At 50.7% G+C, this 21,362-nt stretch overlaps 1 protein-coding gene across 25 annotated transcripts in view; it reads left to right on the forward strand.

Annotated features, from left to right (window-relative positions):
* The window catches only part of TACC2 (transforming acidic coiled-coil containing protein 2), a 197,624-nt gene extending 180,243 nt beyond the window's left edge, over window positions 1-17,381 (forward strand). For 20 of the 25 annotated variants that reach the window (XM_081268755.1, XM_081268740.1, XM_081268765.1 and 17 more), the window contains 8 exons: window positions 485-574; window positions 6,849-6,992; window positions 7,413-7,489; window positions 9,424-9,467; window positions 14,747-14,907; window positions 15,109-15,215; window positions 15,354-15,474; window positions 16,850-17,381. In XM_081268755.1, coding sequence (XP_081124881.1) covers window positions 485-574; window positions 6,849-6,992; window positions 7,413-7,489; window positions 9,424-9,467; window positions 14,747-14,907; window positions 15,109-15,215; window positions 15,354-15,474; window positions 16,850-16,915 — 810 coding nt within the window. In that variant the 3' untranslated portion in view covers window positions 16,916-17,381. The remainder of the gene's footprint in view (window positions 1-484; window positions 575-6,848; window positions 6,993-7,412; window positions 7,490-9,423; window positions 9,468-14,746; window positions 14,908-15,108; window positions 15,216-15,353; window positions 15,475-16,849) is intronic. The other 5 variants (XM_081268744.1, XM_081268754.1, XM_081268752.1 and 2 more) reach the window with 1 other exon arrangement.
* The last annotated feature ends 3,981 nt before the right edge of the window (window positions 17,382-21,362 follow it).

Below are 21,362 nucleotides of genomic sequence, written 5' to 3' on the forward strand. Positions count from 1 at the left end.
ATCCTGTTGAGATAACATCTGGAGTCAGTCTTGCATCTGGAACCAAAACGATTATCTACTCCGCACTTTTACATTTGACAGCTTAATTTGATATCCCCTAGACTCGAACTTTGAAAGGAAATCTAGAGAGACGGCTCACAGTCATTTGACAGATGCACATTCATTCATGGAAAGTGTTGGCCAACTTCACTTTAAAAAGGAAAAAAATCAAAGACTGTATATAGTACAGTAAAAATTTGGATCCATTTCATGTTTGCATAGGTTCTCTGTAGAGACTTAAAAGGACAATATTTTTAAAAAAGGAAATTAAACATGGTTTCATGATCTGCTGAGGTGCTTATTGTGAGAAAGCCAAGCGTGTGTCTTTCCCGAGTACCTGTCATGACGCATTTACATGGCACATTCATTTCTTGGGTGTGGAAAACATTACATCTGTCTTGATACATTTCCCCTGCGGTCTGCTCATACCCCACCCCTTGGGCAGGAGGAGTTAGAATTTGCCATCATGCGGATAGAAGCCCTGAAGCTGGCCAGGCAGATTGCCTTGGCTTCCCGCAGCCGCCAGGACACCAAGGTACTGGTTTGCGGCTGCAGTGCGCTGCCCTCTGAGAATGCTGTGTGTGCCACCGTGGGCCAGTGCCTGCTTTGCTAACCGTCGGTCAGGCAGGCGTTGTGGGTGCCCGGCCAAGTGTGATTTCCAAAAAGCTAAAAGTGTAACTCTTGCATAAACACGCTGAGCACATGTCTAAGATCTGCTTAACTCAAGAATGCGTTCGCCAGCAGATGGTGGTGCTGGCTAGGTGGGGAGAATCGGAGAAGCCAGTATGTGGTGTGTGTGTGTGTGTGTGTGTGTGTGCGCGGGGGGGTGGGGGTGAGGGGTGAGGGGAGGGGCACGAAGAAGGCTGGAAGAGTGGCAGAGTTGATATCAAACTAGAGAATCCTGGTTCAGATGAAAAAATCATCACCTTTGAGGTTATCATTTTTTTCCCCTACAGATAATGTGTGCTTCTCTATGGAACAAAAATCATTTGCAACTTTTCTGTTTTCTACAGGTTCGCATCAAACTTTACTGAGAATCAGCAGTAGGTAGGAAGTGAAAGCAAAACCTGTGCAGAGGCCCTGGACCATGTGCTGAAGCGGGGTTAGCGGCAGTCCTTTTGGTAAAGGGCTTGCAGAAATAGTGCAGATTTGCAGGGCCCACACATGGCCTCTGCCTGACAGTGCCTATGCAGCCTCAGAATATGTGCAGAGATGGCCAAGGAACTGTACCTGTTTGTTTGTTTTGATTTTAAAAGGGGGCAGCAGGCCATTTTCCTTGGACCAGCATTTGCTAGCACCCGGTTCTTGAGTGTGACCTTGACAGGGCATGTGGAAATCTTTCAGACTGGCTTCCAGGTTTGGGGTGAGTTTTCTTAAGGGTTAGAAGTCAATGCTGATGACGGACAGGCAGTGTGTCGCCCCAGGTTGCTGTCGAGCTGTGGTCTCTCAGCATTGGCCTCGTCCCACCCCTTTTTACTACCCAAAGTTGGGCAGCCCAGTGGACATGGTGTGTGACACTGGAGCTGGACCCCACTTGTATTCTGTGGCTTTGAATGAGTTAGTGAACCTCTTTGGGCCTCGTTTTTTTCCACCTGTGCATTGAGGCTCATCACAGCAAGTTTGTTGGTGCATTGAGGGCTCCAGATGGTGTATGAGGAGAAGCCCCTGCCTGGCACGTAGTAGATGTGCAAGAAAAGGAAGATGCTGTGTTGGCCAGCACCCCATTTTTGCCTCTTACCTGGTCAGATGTTCCCAGTGTCTCCTCAGGAAGCAGGTCCAGGTCTTGTTTTACAAGTGGGAAACCGAGTCACATGGTGATACGGGAATTTCGGCAGGTGCTCCTGCCTGTAAGACCCCACCTGGGTCTCTCTGGCTGCAGCGGAGAGGAAAACCCCTTCCAGAGACGGGAGGTGGTCCCACAGTGGGCATCCAGACTGAGAACAGTGGACATAGGGCAGTCACAAGAATGTAAAAAGAGATCAGTGATGTGTTTGTTCTTGTTGCCAAACCAAAAACTTAGGTGGAATGTCCACGAACGAGTTTTAGAAAGCTGTCGCAGTGAGGGATTTCTTCCTCCACTGGGTTGGTTTCTTGGTGTCCTGTAGGAATGGCTTAACTGGTGGATTCCTCTCGGGGGACGTTTGGTGCCTAGCCAAGCATGCTCCTCTAAGTAGTTCAGGTCTGCATGGAGTGTGGTGACGTCCTCTCCTCCCTGGTCAGGCAGAAGGCAGTCCTTGGCAATAGGCAAGTAGCAGTCAGCTTCCTGACAGTTACAGCCTGTTCTCAGACATGTGTCTCCATCTTGATTTAATAATGTTTCCTGGATCCACCGAGTGTGGGCCAGAGAGGCACCCAAGCCACCTCCTTAGGTGTTTCAGAAGCCTGTGCTAAAAGGAATATTCTATCAAGGGAACTGTCTTACCTGTAAGGAGCACTTCTCTCTACAGGGGTAACTTGTATTGATCTTGGTCAGGACGTCCCCTGGGGATTGTGGCCTGTAGAAACAGATGCTCTCTCTGGGCGAGAGAGGGTGATCCAGTGGCTCCAGCAGGTACATCCCTGCAGGTCTCTTCTTTGTCATGTAGAAGCTTGATGGCCCCCTGCTGTCCTCTGCATGGGAACCTGCTGGCAGACAGACAGAAAAGCTCTTCTTTCTGCCCTTGTGCTTCAGCTGCAGGCAACATGGCCCTGAGGTGTTACAGCAGGGTCTTGAGCTGCTATCAACAGAAAGATGAATTCTCATGGAATAAGGCTGTCCTGTTGAGAGGAAAGAACCCACAGGAATGGGAAGGGCTTTTGCGAAGTATCCCATATTTAAAACTTCAAGGGACGTTTCTCTGAGACTGACAGAGTGAGTTGCCCCTCTGAACTACAGTGAGGGACGCTCTCTGGTTAGAAAACGTTACAGATGAGGAAAAGTCCGTAGGAGCCAGGGTGTCAGGCTGCAGCCTCATTATTAGGCTCCTCCCATGTGCTTCTGGTGAGCTGAATCAAGTTTGTCCCCCGAAGCTGACCAAGGTGGCTGGATCTGCTATGCAGCAACTCCAAACATAACACTGAGCTAGATTGAAGGGACCTGCCACATCCTGTCTTTGTGGCTTCCAAGGGGTGCCAGGCACGGGCACATTGATTTAATTCATTTGTGTGACATTCTGGTTGTGATCCCTGGAGCTACTGGGCTTTCTCAGTGAGGGGGGACCCATAATAAAAACTGAAGGATGCTTCTGGTAGCACAGGAACAAGGTCACGTGAATGGCAGGTCCCAGCAGGGGCTCCCAACGGGGAGGGGAATTGGCCTGTTGATGTCACGCCGTGTCTGATGTCTCCCAGAGTCATGGCTTAGGCCCATAGGTGGCTGGGGCAGCCATACTGCTGGTGGGCACACACCTCCCCTCCCACCACCATTTGGCAGGGGGCCGAGGAGGGAGATGTGTCCCAAGCCTTGAGAACAGTCTGAGGAGGAGCGAGCAGAGAACTTGCAGGCACTGCCTCTGCCTGGTGCAGTCAGGATGGAAGGCCGAGTCTTGGCTTGGTGGCCGGCATGGCCACCTGGTGCCTGATGGTGCGCCGTCTGTGGAGTGGGGCAGTGGTGTGGGATGATGCCCACCCCGTTTGCCACTCCAGGGCTTAGGAACTGTCTGCTGTCAGTAGTGGATGGGACAGCTCCCAGCTGAGTCGGCTCTCCTGCCTGGGTCGGACCAGACACTCGTGAACACTCGGGCGGGGTCCACACTCCATGGCCCTAGCTCTGTGTGCAGGTCCTCGACTCCTGGTCCTCACCCCTGCAGGTCCTCCTCACCACAGCTCTCTGAGCTTTCTGTCTGTCCTCCCACAATCAGCCTCCAAGTGTTCTGGGGACAGGGATCCTGCCACGGTCCAAGCCCTGAGGCCTGGCAACAGGGAACTGGCCTCAGGGAGGACCGTGAGCCCGGGTAAGTGGCAGGACCCTATTCCCTAGCTGCAAGACCAGAAGGACCCTGGCAAGAGGCCTGTAGGTCTGTAGCCAGAGACAGTGGCCTGGGGGGTCACACAGGACCCCGGATTTGAGGAGTGGATTGATGGCTGAGGTTGGTTGCAAGGGCTGGTGCCTTCTGAGTCCTGGCCCTTCACGTCTCAATTTGTGATTTCTAGTGGCTTTAGTCCCTCTAAAGTAGCAAGTGGGAAACTATGTGAGAGGAGCAAAACTTCATCTAAAAATATCTGATCTTAAAATATCAGTGAGAGACAGACCTTTGAATTTCAGTTGAAAACAATTCTTAGGGCTGGGGATGTGGCTCAAGCGGTAGCGTGCTCGCCTGGCATGCGTGCGGCCCGGGTTCGATCCTCAGCACCACATACCAACGAAGATGTTGTGTCCGCCGAGAACTAAAAAATAAATATTAAAAATTCTCTCTCTCTCTCTCTCTCTCTCTCTCTCTCTCTCTCTCTCTCTCTCTAAAAAAAAAAAAAAAAAGAAAGAAAACAATTCTTAGTTGTAAGGAGAAGCCAGGGTGTGGAAGATGAGTTTCATTATACAGACAGGTGCTGATGCAGGGCAGTAATTCACATGCGTCCTGAAGTCCTCTGTTCCTTTATCGAGAGGACCAGGTGCCATCAAAAAGGTGACAGGGACTCACTCTGTGGTCAGTATCTCTTCAGTGTTGTATGTGTTTTCATTCCCCTCTTTGGTTCACAAAGGACTTTGGGCAGCTTAAGGTCATTAATCCCTTCCTTGATCTTATTTAGCTCCTGCTCAGTGTAATAAAGTTAATTTTCACTATGTTCATTTTCTCCTGCGTTTCGGGGAGTGGTTTATTTGAGGGTCAGAGCTGAATGTCATCTGGGGAAATTTTTAAACCAAATCTCTCCGATCCTCATTTTACTTCATCCTCAGAAGGACCAGGATGAGTGTGGCGGTTCTAATGTTCTTTTCATTTTGAAATACTTTTGTTCTAATTTTTTAAAAGAACACATTTAAAAGTGATCAGAGGGCTCCGTGGGAGTGCACTTGCTTGGTGCACACACAGCCCTGGGTTTGAATCCTAGCATCTCCCCTCCACCAAAAAAAAAGAAAATTGTTCAAAACATTAGGAACATTTTTTTTTTCCTTTTAAAGACCTCTTCTGAATTTTATGTTTGTGAACTTTCAAGTATGAGTGCTGAGCCTGGAGAAGCTTCCCCTTGCAGGCAGAACTGTAAAAGCCCGTTTCCAGCAGCGGGGATGCAGCCCTCTGGGCAGAGGTGCCACCCTGCAGGCGCTCGGCCTGCCTGCTGCCAGAGCTGTCCACCGCGTCTGGTCAGGTGTCATCTTGAGGATCAGAGGCTGAGAAGATTGTGGCCCCCCATTTGACCTGCGGGCGAGTTTCTGGGGTCTGCTGGGCCAGGGCTGTGTGCTCCTCACTCTGACCAGCTGATCACGGCCTCTCGCCTCAGGGTCAGCCCAAGAGCTCAAGGCCAGGCAGAGGCAGTAAGATCCAGAGGACAGGTGGTCTTGTCCAGGACCACCTAAACTCTTGTTCACCCTGCATGTGTTCAACTAACTGCCCTGACTCCTCATCTCCAGTCCTATCCATTACACTTCTGCCTGGGTTTTCTGAGCTGTCTCTTTTTCCCAAGGTCATTTGCCCTGGTGCTGTGGTAGGGTCAGCGTGGCTGTCCTGTGATTAGAGACACTCCACTCAAGTGCCTGCAGGTCCACCCCTTCCTGAGACCGCTGGCCCTTTTATCTTATCTGCTGCCCTTTACAGCCCTCGCCCTTCTTTCCCTAAATCTGTCTTCCTCCTACACCACGGTGCTCTATCTGTTCACTGCCCAGTCCTGTCTCATGATTTCCTAGGGAAGACACAGCCCCTCTCCACCCTCTTCACCACCACGGGCTCACACTGGACTTAGAACTAGGGTCGAGGTCCCCTTGGCAGCCATAACAGCACCATCAGGTGAATGGATGGGACTGAGAGTGGGCTGGCTTGCTGTTCTTGTGGTGGTAGAAGTGGGCTGACGAACCTGGCTGTGCTGATTGATGATGCTTCTAACCCTGCATTTCACCCAGGCTGCAGGTTGCCAAGCACTCTGTGCCAAGGGAAGAATAACCATGGCCCGCTTGCTCCTAACCTCCCCTGAAAAGGGTAGAAAGCCTCAGGCCAGTGTCATCTGGTGGGGTGGGGATCATATCAGCAAATGCGGAGATTACCATTGACCCAGTTGTCCGATTTCCTGTAGATGCAACAGACTTAACGTAACTCCAACATAAACCTTACGCCCAGAGACTCCAGCTTGTTGAAGTTGGCATGGTTGATTGCTACAGCCTTAAATGTGTGAATCGCATCCTTTCAAACGGAACTAAACAGATGCCCCCAAATTCAGATGTGGCCAGTCTTCCAAAAGTGATCAAATCTGCGGTTATACAGAACCAGGAAAACATAGATTAGAATTCAGTATCATTCATGGGCAAGATTTCATTCTGAAACTGGAGCCTGCTGGATAATGACCTTGGTCTCATGCACTGTGCCTAAAGTGGCTTGGCATCTGATAAGTGGCAGTGATAAGCCGGCACCAGACCCACTCGACTCCCCGTTCTGGGCTGCCAGGGCTTCTGCCATTATCAGTGCTCCGTCTGGCGGCACAGGCCAAAAGATGGATCTCCATCAGTGGTGCCTGGTGTCTCCCCATTCATGAGTCTTTGCATTCTTCATACTTTGGATGTTCTTTGTTTCAAAACCATGCAACCCAGAGGATGGATGTGTTTTCTTTGTCCTGTGATGAATGTTAACTGGGTTGGTTTTTTTTGTGTTGTGTTTTTTTTTCCCCCCAAATGAAAAACCGTTCCACAGAGAGAAGCTGCTCACCCACCAGATGTCTCCATCTCCAAAACAGCCTTGTATTCCCGCATCGGGACCTCTGAGGTGGAGAAGCCGGCGGGCCTTCTGTTCCAGCAGCCAGACCTGGACTCTGCGCTCCAGGTGGCCAGAGCAGAGGTACAGTGGCACAGCGAGGAGAAGGGCCACTCGGGTTGCCCTGGAAAGGATGTGGTGTCTTGTAAATTAGATGCACATCCGGGAAGCCTGTGTCTTTGGAGTCAGCTTTTCTCCTTGGAGCACTGCAGGCAAAGATGCGTGGCGGCCCGTGGACCTTGATCTTCCTTAGAAGTCATGTCCATGGGCTCGGAGGGCTTTGTCTGTTTGTAACAGAAAGCACGCCCCTTTCCTCTGCTTCCCAGTGGGCTCTGGGAAAGTAGTGTCTGGCTTATTTCTCCCTCGTGTTTGGGGAAGTTCTCTGACTGTAATTATGATTTGGCTTAGGAGGTTTTAATGGCACACTTATTTGATGTCTCTTTGATTTGGTCAAATCCAAATCCACACATTTGGGCTTAACCCTCCTCTTCCTCCTGATTCTAGGTCCTAACCAAGGAGAGAGAGGTCTCGGAGTGGAAAGAGAAATATGAAGAAAGCAGACGGGAGGTGATGGAGATGAGGTCAGTGGTGGAGCCCAGTAGTGTCTCTTGGAGAGGTCCTCTTTTCTTTATTGTGCAAGGCTCATACTTTTATGAGTATTTTTAGTGTAGTTAAAGAATGGAGTAAAGATATGTACAGTAATAATCCTCCTTCCCAGGGTCTCCTTTCCAGTTCCTCCTGATCATTTACTTTCATTTACCAGGTGTTGTAAAAGTACACAGTAGCCACCATGTACCTAGTAGCAGTGGTGGGAGCTGGCTTGAAATCAGTCGCCTTCCTGGCTGCCATTTCAAGCAGCAAGCAAACTTCTTGGGAATTGCACCTGTTTTCTAGGTACCAGTAGTGTCATCCTGAAACTCTTCTCTTGTGCCTTCTCTGCAACGATGCCCTCCTGTGGCTGCTTCACACCTTCTTGTGGTTGGTCTCCTGTGCCCTTCCAGAGGCTCACTGAAGCCACACAGCTGCATTATTTTTAAAATTTCTTTATTTCTTCTTTTGAGAGGGTCGGGTGGCTCTAGATTTTTAGCTGCTCTGGAAATGCCTCCCAGGGAGGTCATACCAGGGAGTGCTGTCCACTCTCTGAGGTGGCAGGATTTCAACATGCCAACAGCTGGTACAGCTGCACTGGCATTTGATGGCCCGAGTATCACCCTATCAGCCTCTGGAGCGTCACCAGGTGAAAGCAGGCTCCTCTTCCCAGCTGCTTCTAAGCATGTTGCTTAACTCCGCCTTCCTTTCCCCATCTGTATAGTGGGGGTAACCTTCAGTGCCTTGCTGCAGTGGGACGTAAAGGTGAATCCTTGAATCCTGGAAAGGTTTCTGAGTCTGCAGTGTCCCAGCATCCTCGTCAGTAGTGCTGGGGACAATAGGAGCCCAGTCTCTTGGGTCACTGAGGATAAGATGAAGGTGCAGTGAGCTACAGCACTTTCAGGCCCATGGTCCATCCACACGTCTAAAAAGACATGGCCCTGGCCACCTGCATGTCATCATCATCAGTGTCAGCCCCACCACATCTTTGTGATCCTGGATACAAGGAGCTGGCCGTCAGTCAGAAAGCATGGAAGTGCTTCTGAGTGGGAGTCGGGAAGAATTGAGTGACTTCCCGCTTGAAGGTGGCGTGAGGGTGGTCCCCCTATACCAGGGAGCAGGCAGAGCCTGCGTCTGAGAATGACTCATCCAGAGTCCCAGAGGCCGGTCAGCCAGGCCTGGACCGCCTGACTCCTGAGCCTTTGTGGCCTGTGTCCTCAGGGTCTTGTCTCTTTGGCCATTAGCAGCTCTTGGGGGAAAATAATTGCTGAATAATGCAGGGAAACTGGCTTTCCCGAGGCTTCCTTGGACGGAGGGCTGCTTCTCACCTCAGTGCTCTCGTGGGGAGCCGCGGGCAGGCTAACTAGGGGTTCTCAGTGCTTGGGTGCAGCTGCTGTTTGCGAGGCTCCCCAAGAAGTGCACCTCCAGACCTTGGAGAGTCTGCTCCAGTGGAGGAGATGGACTCGTGTTCTTGGAGGCCAGATGTCTGAGATACAGAGAAAATGTTAGAGGGCTCCCAGGGGAAATCACAGAAGGTCTCCCGGGGAGAGACACTGGAGCTGGACCTTGAGAAACAGACTTAACTGTGGAGATAGAGCACCCCCTGGGTCTCGAAGAGCCTGTGTGTGGGGGGGGGGGTGGGAGGCGGAGGCCGGCTTGCTGAGGGCGTGGGCCCAGGTGGCTGCAGGCTAAAGGTGTGGCCTTGGTGGTCAGCGGGGAGTTGAGGGCTTGCAGAGGGCGTGCAGCGTGCAGTCACACACTGGGAAAATGAACCACTGTGTGTGGCTGAGAGTTGGGGTGGCCCTGCCCAAGGGAGCCCAACCTTGGCAGGTGAGACTTGTCCCACTGATCACGGTCACACTGTCAATGTCCCCCGTGTGGGAGCATCCTGCTGTCGTGGTCCATTGTGCTTTTGCTTGTCTTACAGGAAGATCGTCGCCGAGTACGAAAAGACCATCGCACAGATGATCGGTGAGTGTCCTGACCACCCTGTGGGGCTCGGGCCTGCCAGGAGGTTTCCAAGTTCAGGGGAGGCCTTGAGAGTGGAGGCTCAGAACATGGTGCCCTTCAGGAGGGACCAGAGCACCCAGCGCATGGCTCTGTCCTGGAAACGCCCCCCAGAAGGCGCCTGTGGGAGGCCTGACAGGCCCCTTCTGACCCAGCCAGGAACCGCTCGCCTGGTGGAGAGGGAGATTGGGCTGGCTTATGCTTGCAAACCTTGGTTTTTGTTCATGGGAAAGAATAGGAATAGAATCCCTACAGCCTAATTAGTTGAGACTCAAATGACTGAACCTGCCGCTCAGCCTTTACACAGGGTCCAGGGCCTGACAGGAACCTGTGGCCATTGCCCACCTGCTTGGCTGCCACACCTCTGGCAGACCCTGATAACTAACCCTGTGCAGGGAGATTGGGTGCTGCATCCTTGGCAGCCGGCACCGACAGACTAGCTTTCAGACTGATGATCACTGTTGAGAAATGACATTCTGACTCTGGGGTCACGATGTTTGTTTAGCTGTCAATTTATTATTTCCTTTGGTTCCTAGCAATCAGTTTTTTAAAAATCTTTTTCTCAAGTGTGGTGATACATGCCTGTAATCCTAGCAAATCAGGAGGCTAAGGCAGGAGGGTCACAAGTTTGAGACCAGCCTGGACAACTTAGTGAGACCCTGTGTCAGAATAAAAATAAAATCATCTAAGGATGTAGCTCAGCAGCAGAGCCCATGGGTCCAATCCCCAGTAACTGCAAAAATGGGGGGGAAAAAAAAACTCTTTTCTCCTAAGGATATATGTAAAATCTCCAGGTCACTGCCAACCACAGTTTATATGTTTAAGCTTTACACTAAGCTAGCAAATGAGCCCCCCCCCCTCAAATGTTTGGATTTGCCAGTCACACCCCACCTGTAACTTGTCCCAAGATAAAGAAAACAGAAGCCTCAGGAATGGCGGAGAGGCACTGTCCAATCAGAGGAGCTCTCATTGTGGTCCTGTAATAAAGACCGTTTGCCCGTACCTCTGGGAGATGCCCCTCGGCTGCCCCCTTCTGTGTGCTTTCCATCACATGAAGTTTCTGTGTTCAATTGTCGTAAGAATTTATGAACACATCTGGATGAGATAGAAACTTCAAAACTCTTGGAATCGACATGCTGGTAAGAGCGGTCAGGGTGAAGGCTTTACGTCCTCGGCTCTGCACGTTCAGAGTGCCCTTTGGCCTCTGCAGGTCTTGGGAAGAGGGGAGCATCACTTGGACCCATCGTGGCTCATCGAGAACATCCCACTCCATTCCTGAGTATTTTTGCCCTTGGCAATGACATACATTTTGGCACATGTAGAAATGGAGGTGAAGGGGCTTGAGGTTTGCTCCTGAGAGAGGGCTGCTCAACGCCAGCTTGGATACCCAGTAGGAGAAGCTGATTGAAGCAGACATTCCCTTTTGAGAACTCAGAGCACGAAACCCTTCCACATTGACACAAGCCGCCTGGCCTTGGGACAGAAAGATTAATTGACTCTCATGCTTTCCTTGAAGAAAGACTGCAGGTGGGAGCGGTCAGAGCATTTTCACCCTGAGGAGCGGTGCCATGTAATTCCAGGGTGCCCCTTGGTGGGGGGTGCTGCCTGCCCCCCCCCCCCCGCCAACGCCCCACTCCAGGGATTACAGCCACCTGGTGTGTTTGGCCTGAGGTTCTGTCTCCAAGAGCTGGACACTCAGCCTCTTGGGGCATTTTCCTTTTCTTGGGAGAGCTCTCTGGGTGGCCCATGTGACCCCCACAGCATCTGTACCGGGGACACACTGTCACTAGGGTAATATCTCCCTGAGTTCACTCCCGTCCTCATTCCCCCATCCATCATCTGCTTTTCCAGACCTTTTTCATTAAAGGTGGCCTGTCTGTGGTTGTCAGCCTCCAGTCACTGTTGTAGGTCACTGATTAAGGCCACCATATGTTTCAAGGTCCTTGTGTCCTAGTAGAATATAGCAGGAGCCAGAGGCATGACTGGCCGACTGTCGCTGTGGGCGTCTGTGCCTCTTTCTGGGAAAGGGAGTCTCTCTGTGTGTGAAACGGGCCCATCAGCCACATCTGGGTTCCATAGTTCTCTTCCAATTCTAGTCACCTAACAGCACCACTCAGGGGAGGGGACACAGGCCCCCTGAGGGCTGGGCAGTCAGTCCAGCACCAGCATGAACAGAAAAGGGTTTGCCGCTGACTCCAGCTTAGCCCACCTGGGCTGGCTCTTCCTGGCTCTGTGGCTCCGCACGGCCTTCACCAGCTGTGACCTCCATCCTGCTGCCATTGTCCCCCCTCGGCTTACTACAGAGAATGTGTCTTATTAAATCAGATATTGGCTATCTGGGATTTAGAACAAAAGGAGATTTCTGTGCTTTCTGCATTCTGGGTTGTTGCAATTGTTTTTTTCTGCTTTTCTAACAACTGCCCTGATTATCTGTTTTGCTTCCATTTTCTGTTGCTTTTTGCCCTTTGCTTGCAAAACAAACAGGCAAGCCTGGTAAGTAGATGCTTCCCCCTAACTGGTCCCCTACCCGTTGCAACCCTCGTTTTGTGTTTTGTTTTTCCATTTTTGTTCGTTTTGCTTTTGCGTATTTGCTGCATTTAATAACATTTTGCCTGAAGCAGCCAGAAAAATATCTTCAGAAGCATCGTTCATTGTTGGGTCTGGGGTGTTTCTGGTCTGAGGCTGATTTCCTGATTTTTAAGAACCTAACTGCATTGGTCACATATAATAAAAAGCTTTGTGCAGTATTCTTGCCACCTTGGTCTCCTGGGAACTGGACAATTCTATTTTTGAAAGGGTTAGGTTGGGAGGAAAGGAAACCTAAGGCAGGCAACGTCTTGATCCAGGAAATCAGATAGACTCCATTTGATAAATGATTCCTTTACCCCACAGAGTGAGATTCATATGCGGCTACAAATCAGCCCAGAAAAGATGTCTCACCCCATGCTGAAAACTAAGGAAGAAGCTAAAATTCAAAGAAGAAAAAGAAGCTTTGGGTTGCTAGTGAAACTTAGAAACACCCTTTGTTTTAGGAATGTAGACTTAGCAAGCAGGCTGCTGGTGATTCTGTTCTGTGTTCTTAAGTCACCATGACACTGCCACACAGATTCAAGAGTGACACCATTACAGGATTCGTTATGGACAGTGATGTAGTTGATAGTGAGTCATTGGTATTGGACTCTTCCTAGGTGTCAAGGGCTTTGTCTGTAGTATCTCATTTAATCCCCCCCCCCTGCCCGCCAATGCTGTGTGATAGAAATGCTATTGTTTCCTATTTCAGGTGAGGTAACTGAGACTCACAAAGGTCAAAAACTGCCCAAGGTCACAGAGCCGGGAAGTGTCAGAGTCAGGATTCGAACCTGGGCAGTTAAATTCCGGAGCACCTTGGCTACTGTCCTGTGTAGCTACAAGCTGCTGGTAGCAAGAGTGCTAAGGACCCTTGTGATCACAGAGGCAGGGACAGAGGGGCATTAGGCATCTTCTTGGCCACTGGGGTCCTGGTCCTGGAGCATCTCCATCACTCCCCAGTGATGCAGAGCCCCAGCCCCACCGACACCTACCAAACCAGGAAGTCAGGGTGGGCCTCAAAGCCCTTGCACAGCCTCCACCTGATCACATGCAGCTTGACTTGGTAATGAGACCCTGGGACCCAGAGAGGTCAGGACCCTTGATGTCAGGTTTGGCCCCACAAGAGGCCCATGTAGAAGCACTCTCTCTACCATGGCTCTGGGTTTAGACCTAGACTCTGCTGCTTCCTCGGTAAGTGAGGGACTTAGCTGTTCACGCCCCCGTGTCACCTTCTGTAAAATGGGGACAAGAAAACCTGCACCTGGGTCTTTGTGAGGTTTCACTTGTTCATTCATCGCATGGACTTGTGTGGTGGCATTGTATGTGCCTGGGACAGAGTGGTGGATGAAATCGACCAACGCCCACCTGGAGTATGTTCAGTGGGGACAGAAGCCAGTGCACACACCTGTACGGGTCCCTGTGTGTGTGCACACAGCTGCTAAAACGATATGGGGGGGGGGCTGCTCCAGTGGGGGAGGAAAGGCTAGAGCATGGGGAAGGGCGTTTCCTGCACCTTGGGCAGTGACAAGGTTCAGAGACCTACGTGAATGGGAAGCTCTGGAGCCACCTGAGCCCTGGGGCAGGAGGCACCTGGGTGTTGAGGCCATCAGGCTGGAGCAGAGGTGCCAGGGAGGATAAAGGGCAGAGTGTGTGGGGAAGGAGCCTGGATTTTAGTCCCAGTGCATGGGCGGCCATTGTGGGGGGCTCTGCAGGGGTAGAGTGGGGGTGGCCCTTCAGCTCTGGCTGGGTGCTGGGGCAGAGCCCTGCACCTGGTGGCTGCTCACCAATTCCAGAGGTGCTTCCCGGTGGCTGCCAGCACTAGGAGTCAGTTCCAGGCAGCCCCTTCCCAGGAGATCTGGGGCTGGCAGGTCTGCTGGGTATGTCCCCCAGGAGCCCTGGGGCCTCTGCCTTCCTCACTCTGGTGTCACCAGGACAGTGAAATCCTGAAGCCCCTGGGCCTGGCATGCAGAGGCTGGAGGGAGCCGCAGGCCTCATGTAGAGAGTCTGAGGAAGCCTTGTCGCATCAGCACAGAGGTGGCCGAGGGCCAGAGAGGCGCTCTGGAGAGCAGTGCTCTTCCTCACACCAGCGCTGGTAGTCACACTGGGCCTGGAGCTTGTTCTTCGTGCATCACCGAGAAACTCACTTTGCAGAAATGATGTTTTCCTAGAGCCCAGTCCTCGCTGCACAGAGGAGTGTCAGTGTTGGCCTCAAACAGCTGCAGGGGGACTGTCCTGTGGGCTTTGGGATTCTGGGATATTTTAGGTGTGAAGAAACTTTGTCTCTCCCAATGACCTTCTGTCAGTCTTGGTGGCACTTGGGAAGCCCAAGCCACAGCACCCATTAATCTTGCCCCACACAAAATTCAGTAGTGATGTCTTCCTTTTTTCTCAGCAGAAAAAATAGGCTCGGTGGGATCCCCAGTGTAGATTTGTCAGTGAGGCATTGAGCAGGCTAAACAGTAAGGGCTAATTTCCACCCCGTGTGCTATTGCATGGGCCCAGGCCTAAGATGCTGGAGCCATCAGAGACCATCTGGGAGGGAATTGGGGAGTCGGCCCGTCCCAAGGACAGCCAGGGCTGATTGGGCTGAGTTACACCTGAAGCTTCTGCTGGCTCCAGAGGCCCAGCTTGGGTTCCACAGGCTCCATCGTTTGGCTTCTTGTCTCTCCCCCCAGAGGACGAACAGAGGGAGAAGTCAGTCTCGCACCAAACAGTGCAGCAGCTGGTCCTGGAGAAGGAGCAAGCCCTGGCCGACCTGAACTCTGTGGAGAAGTCTCTGGCCGACCTTTTCAGGAGATACGAGAAGATGAAGGAGGTCCTGGAAGGTTTCCGCAAGGTGCGTCCGAGCTCGAGGGCAGAGCAGGAGGTTGGCCTGTTTGGGCGAGACGTTGGGGGCCCCGTTGTGTCGGGGTGGGAGTCTGAAGGAGGCTGGGGAGTCAGACTGGCCACCTGGGTTCTACCTGCATCAGAGAGTTAGGGGTGCCCGAGTCAGGGCGTTTCTCCTGGGGGTTCTGACCCCTGTCCTCTGCCATGCTAGAATGAAGAGGTGCTAAAGAAATGTGCACAGGAGTACCTGTCCCGCGTGAAGAAGGAGGAGCAGCGGTACCAGGCCCTGAAGGTGCACGCGGAGGAGAAGCTGGACAGGTAACACAGCCCTTCGGCTGGGAGCTCTGGCGGCCCCTCCCGCTGCCCAGGGTAGGGACAAGGAGGCAGGAGGTGTCGGCGGTGATCTACGGCCACCTATAGGAAGAGGTCTGATTCCTGGGTCCCCTCTCCCCACAGGGCCAACGCTGAGATCGCCCAGGTTCGAGGCAAGGCCCAGCAGGAGCAGGCCGCCTACCAGGCCAGCTTGCGGAAGGAGCAACTGCGAGTGGACGCCCTGGAAAGAACGCTGGAGCAGAAGGTGACAGGGGAGGGTGGGCCTCTGGGGGGGGGCTGGTGCCCTGACAGCCGGCTAGTCCATCAGATCCACAGAGATGGGGCTCCCAGGCAGAGCTGGCCCAACAGACAAGTTCATGATTCCTGAGAAGCCTCTGGGAGGCCCGGTTCAGTGCTAGCCCTGAAACAGACTTTCTCTCGCCCTTCTAGAACCGCAGTCTGCCCGGTGGTTTATTTCCATTTCTCATTCCTTGTCAGCATCATTCATGTGTCAAATATTTGTTAGCACCTGTGATGTGCTGGCACGGTGCTTGTGGGAGAGTGATCAGTGCCTGCCAGGCTCTGCAGAGGATGGGCAGCGGCAGGCTAAAGGGCCCGCGTGGTCCCGCGTTCCATGGATGGAGGTGGACTTCCCAGAGTTGCTCGGCTTGTCCCTGGTTTCCTTCCTTCAATCTGGTGCTCAGCGCACGGTGTGCCCATCTCCCTGGGTTCCTAGATGAGGAGCCCTGTGGCCGAGGAGCCTTATGTGCTTAGGCCAATGAGTCTGAGTCTCTAGGCAGTGGCCAGCCCATTCCAGATAAGGACCCAACCTTAGGATCCTCCAGTGGTCGTTTGAGAGTGGTCTGGGCAGCATCACTTTTCGAGCAGCTGGGCTTTGCTGGACAGAGGTGAGGGGTCTTGATAGGCAGGTGAGCATCAGGAGTCCAATGTGCCTCCCAGATGGCCTGTGGAAACATCTTACTGTCCCCAAGAGGTCAGCTCTTCTTGTCCGCCCACACCCTGCCAGGTTACAGCATGGCTGACCAGAGCAGCCTGTGTGTCAGGCGCAGTGACCTCTGCCCTGGGCAGTACCAACTCACTTCACTAGGGGAGGTCAGGGAAAGAACTTGGGAATCAGGATGCTCAGCTCCTCTGTCATCTAATGGCCCCGGGCAAGCATTGTCCTTCCCCTTGGTTGCTAGGCTCCCTTTTGCTCTAGAGTCTGGTACTGACTTAGCCTACTGGGCATCTTCCACACATTGCTGGTGTTCTCCATCCAGGTAGAATTGCTTCAGCCTTGGGCCATTTCTCAAGGAAACCTCCAAAGAGCTCAGCCCAGACCACCTGTCAGAGGCAATGCTGGCTACTTACCCAGAAGGACTTTATATTTCTTGCCTCATTTTTAATTTTTAGAGAGATGTTATCCACTTACCTGTTAAAGATAAGGAAACCAAGGTTCAGAGAGGTTGTGTACCTTGCCCAAGGTCACACAGCCAGAGCTGGGATGTATACTCAGATTGTTTGGCTTTGAGTTATTTCTCCTGCCGCTTTAGGTCACCCCATTGCCCCAAAGAGTCCAGTGATCTTCTGAATGGCTTGATTTCAAACATCAAGAACTTAATTCTTGTCTTCATTTTCAGAATAAAGAGATAGAAGAGCTCACCAAGATCTGTGATGAACTGATTGCCAAAATGGGAAAAAGCTAACTTTGAACCAAATGCTGGGACTTGACCATCACGTGCAATATGGCCGTGGGCGCACTGCCGTCCTTCCACCCACACGGACAGGCTCTGTTTTCACTTTTCGTATGCACTACTGTATTTCCTTTCTGAATAGTTGATTTGATTGTATGCAGTGCTAAGGAGACTATCAGGATTTCTTGCTATTGGTTTGCATTTCCCTAGTAGAATTCATAGCAAGTTGACCTCAGAGTTCCTGTATCAGGGAGATTGTCTGATTCTCTAATAAACACATTGCTGACCTTGGTCTTGCCCTTTGTACACAGATTCCCAGGTGAGCAGGTTTGATTTAATATGAACATGTACAGCGTGCATTGGGACTCTTGCCTTAAGGAGTGTAAACTTGATCTGCACTTGCTGATTTGTTTAAAAAAAAAATGCATGTTTCAAATAAAATTCTCTATTGTAAATAAATTTTTTTCTTTGGATCTTGGCAATGAGTGTGGCTGCGATTTATTTTCTAGGAAGGGGTTGAGCCTTTCTTGCCTTCATGAAATAATATCAGATTTGGCCTCTTGCTCTTCTTTGGGCTCATTTCTTTGTCCATTGATTCTCATTCATTATCATGGCTGGGTTTGTAAGATGAAGCTAATGAGAAATATTGACTTGCTACTTAATTAAGTGGATGCATTGGATTAACTTAGATTTTTGTTTTTACAAAGCCTCTGGCTTAGGAGGCAAAATCTATTTCCTTTTATTGGGTCCAGGAAGTAAAGGGCTGTGTCACTCTTCCTGTCTGGCCCTTGATGTGCAAAGATCAACCCTGAAACGTCATCTATTCCCCTCTAAATGATTAGGAAAGAGCAGGCAATGACCAGGAGGCAGCTAATTAAGCTGCTTATTTAATCAATTGCCAGCTGTCAGACCCCTTCACCACCCCCCCCCCTTGCTCAGGGACAGAGGGTCAAGGACAGGAGAAGAGGGGTTCAGATGAAAGGGCGTGTTTGTTTCCTAGGTCCAGCAGCTTACAACAACAGACACTAACTGTTCCAGAGGCCAGAAGTTCCAAGAGCAATGGTGACATTGGACCCTCCAGGGCTCTGAAGGAGGATCTGCTCTGTGCCTCTCTGAGCTCCCAGTGGTTGCTGGCTGCCCTTGCTGTCCCTTGGCTTGACCTCTGCCCCTGACATCGCATGGTTTCTCCTTTCTGTATTTCCCTCTCCCTCCTTATACAACACCTGGCATTGGACTTAGAGCCCATTCCAAATTCAAAATGACCTCATCTTGAGATCCAGCTTTATCTGCCAATATATTTATTTCCAAATAAGGTCCCATCCATAGCAGGGATGTGGAGATGACTGTGTCTTGTTGGGGAACGTGTGTCAGTGGGATGTGGGGTGAGGTCCAGTGGCCCTCAGCTCAGCTGTCATCTTCTGCCCTAGGCACAGTGGCTCTGGGCTGCTCTCTTCACAAAGGCCCATCCCCCCAACAGGGAGGGCTCCTAGCAGCCTCAGCTATGGGGGTGTGGGTGGGGCGGGGGTCTCCTCTGTGACTTGCAAGGTGGATGAAGCTCACCTGCTCAGCTTAGCTGCAGACCTGTCCCTTGTTGGTTTTCCTTCAGCCCATGTGTAGTCCTTCTCTTTCAGTGAGCCCAAGTCCCCAGGGCCCATTGCCTCTAACTTGTCCCACGCTGTCTCTGGAGCTCCATGAGCTGCCCTCTGGTAAACGGTCACAGCAGCAAATGCTGAGGGGCTGCGTTTGCATGGTGCTTGGTGTTTTGCCCTCATCCTGCAAGCCGCAGGAGTCCAGGAATTTACTCCTTTAGGTTTAACTCCGGAGCCCCTCACTGGGCTTGAGAGGCTTGGGTTCGTGGTTTTCTGCAGTGAGGCAGGACGCACACCAGGGGGCGCCTGAGGCAGCTCAGGAAGAGGGTCTTGGGAAGGCTTTGGCCTGGGATTAGGTGATTCTTGGGAGAGGTTAGGGTAGTGGGCTGTGCTCCTGGTCGGATGCTGTCAGGGAGACAGGCAATTCTAAGAATGAGTTTCATTGCGTCCTCTCTAAAACTGCCGTTGGTGAAAAGCCAGGATCTTTGCTCCCTGTTGTGGTTTGGATGATGCTCACATTCTGCTCAGACACTTCTAGGGGTCGATCTTGTTTTTTCTGGACCCACCACAGTCCTAGTGGCCTGATGCTGAAGATCTGTGACATTGATTATGGTCAAGGCCCAGCATTGAGTGCCAGGCCAGCTCCAGGTTTCAGAGGCTGCTTTGTTCTTTCTCAGGATGAGGACTTTTATTTTTGTTTTTATTTTATATATAATATATATATATATATATATATATATATATATATTGGTGGCAGCCCAGCTGACACCTTAAGCATGTGCACATTTTTAAAGTCTGGGCAGCCCACTGCCAAACAGCCTTCCACTAAGGCTATACCCATATGTATTGCTCCCCCGCCCTCAGGGAGGAGTGTGATTGGCCCCCACGCTGCTCTCCTGCCTGTGGCCAGCCTAGCATGACCTCAGCACAACTACTTCACCACGCTGGCCCTCCCTGGGAGGTGGCTCTGTCTCTGGGATGCTACAGGAAGTGCCGTGTCAGCTCCCCCATTGTCTGTCAGCATGTTTTACTGGGGTACTAAATGGAGTATTTCCATCAATGTGATTCCCTCAAAACCTTTAAGGGCTGTGTCAAGGTGAGACAGAGGTATGAGACCAGGAGACCCCAAAGAGAAGGTGGGCGTGGAAAGACAACAGCCCCCTTCCTTCTCTGCTCCCTCATAGGCAGTTTGGCAGGGAGATGGAGAGGAAAAACTCACACCAGCTCTGCCACCTTCTAGCTGTGAGCTCAGGGCAGTCACTGACCCTCTCTGGACCCAGGTGTTGTATCTCTGCTTACCCAAAGTGCAGTTGGGAGGAGTGCCTGGCCTCTAGGGCCCACCGGGGTTGAGATCAGCCACTTTTTCTCCTCTGCTTACTTTCTGTCAGCATGTGGACTTGTGTGTGCTCATGGATGGGATGGCTGGACAGTCCCCCCGCAGCTGTGAGATTATCAGGGCCTTAGGAACCTCAGCTTGCCAAGTCAGTCGTAATTTGAAGCTTCTAATATATTTTTCTTTCCAGCTCGGCACTTCTCCTGAGGCTCTCAAGTTAAAGGTAGCTTGAGATGCTAAAACTACTTTTTGAGGCTAGCGATGTGGATGAGAGCAGGAGGGAAAGATGGAAGGGGTCACTGATGACTTATGGGGGCAGGGGTCCTGGGGGGTTTCTTTTCCATTCAACTTCGGGGCTCAGCCCCTTAGGTGTGATATCTGAGGGACCAAGGAGCATTCCCTGCAGACACCTGCATCCCAGATTGCTGACTCCAGGAGAGAACAACAGTGCTCTGCACGGGGCACTTGAAAGAGATAATACAGATGGTGCTGGTGACTGCTCCTTCCCCGGATCCTGGTAAGATGCTGAGGTTTCTTTTCTTTCCTTTTTTTTTTTTTTTTTTTTAATATTTAACAGTTTCTTCTAACATTAACATTCTTACTACTATGGTACAGGAACACATAACAGGTTTCCATATTAACCCTTTTTGAGTGTATAGTATGGTATTATTAACTATAACCAAATTGTTGTGCAACAGATTTCTAAAACTTTCTCATCTTGCAAAACTGAAACTCCGTATCCATTGAACAATCCCCTGTCCCTCCTAACCTACCCTCTTACCAACCACTATTCTACTTTTAATTTGAATCTCTATTTCCTTCCTTATATTTGGGGATTTCAGGCATTAATTTCTCCTATGAGCTCTCTGCCTCCTGTTGTTTGTCTCTTCGTCCTCCAGTGTATTGGTCTACTGGAAGGTTTACATAAGTCTCTTAGGATTTCTTCGCTTTTCTTCATTCTTGTTTCTTTTTGTTCCTCTAACTCAATCATTTCAAATGCCCTGTTTTTTAAAAGTTCACACATTTTTTCTTCTGTTTTTAAATTTTTCTTAAAGTTTTAGTTGTAGATGGACACAATACCTTTTATTTTATTTGTTTATTTTTATATGATGCCAGGGATTGAACCCAGTGCCTCACGTATGCTAGGTAAGTGCTCTACCACTGAGCCACAACCACAGTTCATCTTTCTTCTGTTTGATCACATATGTTAGTCAACTCCTTTAGGGATTTTTTTCAACCAGTTATTGTATTCTTCAGTTCCAGAATTTCTTCTTGGTTATTTTCTATGATTCCTATCTTTGTTGATATTTTCACTTTGTTCATATAGCATTTTTCTGATTTTGTTTGTGCTCTTTTATAATACATTGAACTTCTATAAGATAGTTATTTTTAATTCCTTGTCGGGTAACTCACGGATCTCCATTTCTTGGCGGTCTGTTTTTGAAACTTACTCTTTTGACTGAGCTATGATTCCCTGTTTCTTCATGTGCCTTCTTATTTTATTTATTTATTTATTTATTGCTGTTTTTTTATTATT

Source organism: Spermophilus citellus (genome assembly GCF_964194105.1).
Source record: "Spermophilus citellus genome assembly, chromosome: 15".
Lineage (NCBI taxonomy): Eukaryota > Metazoa > Chordata > Mammalia > Rodentia > Sciuridae > Spermophilus > Spermophilus citellus.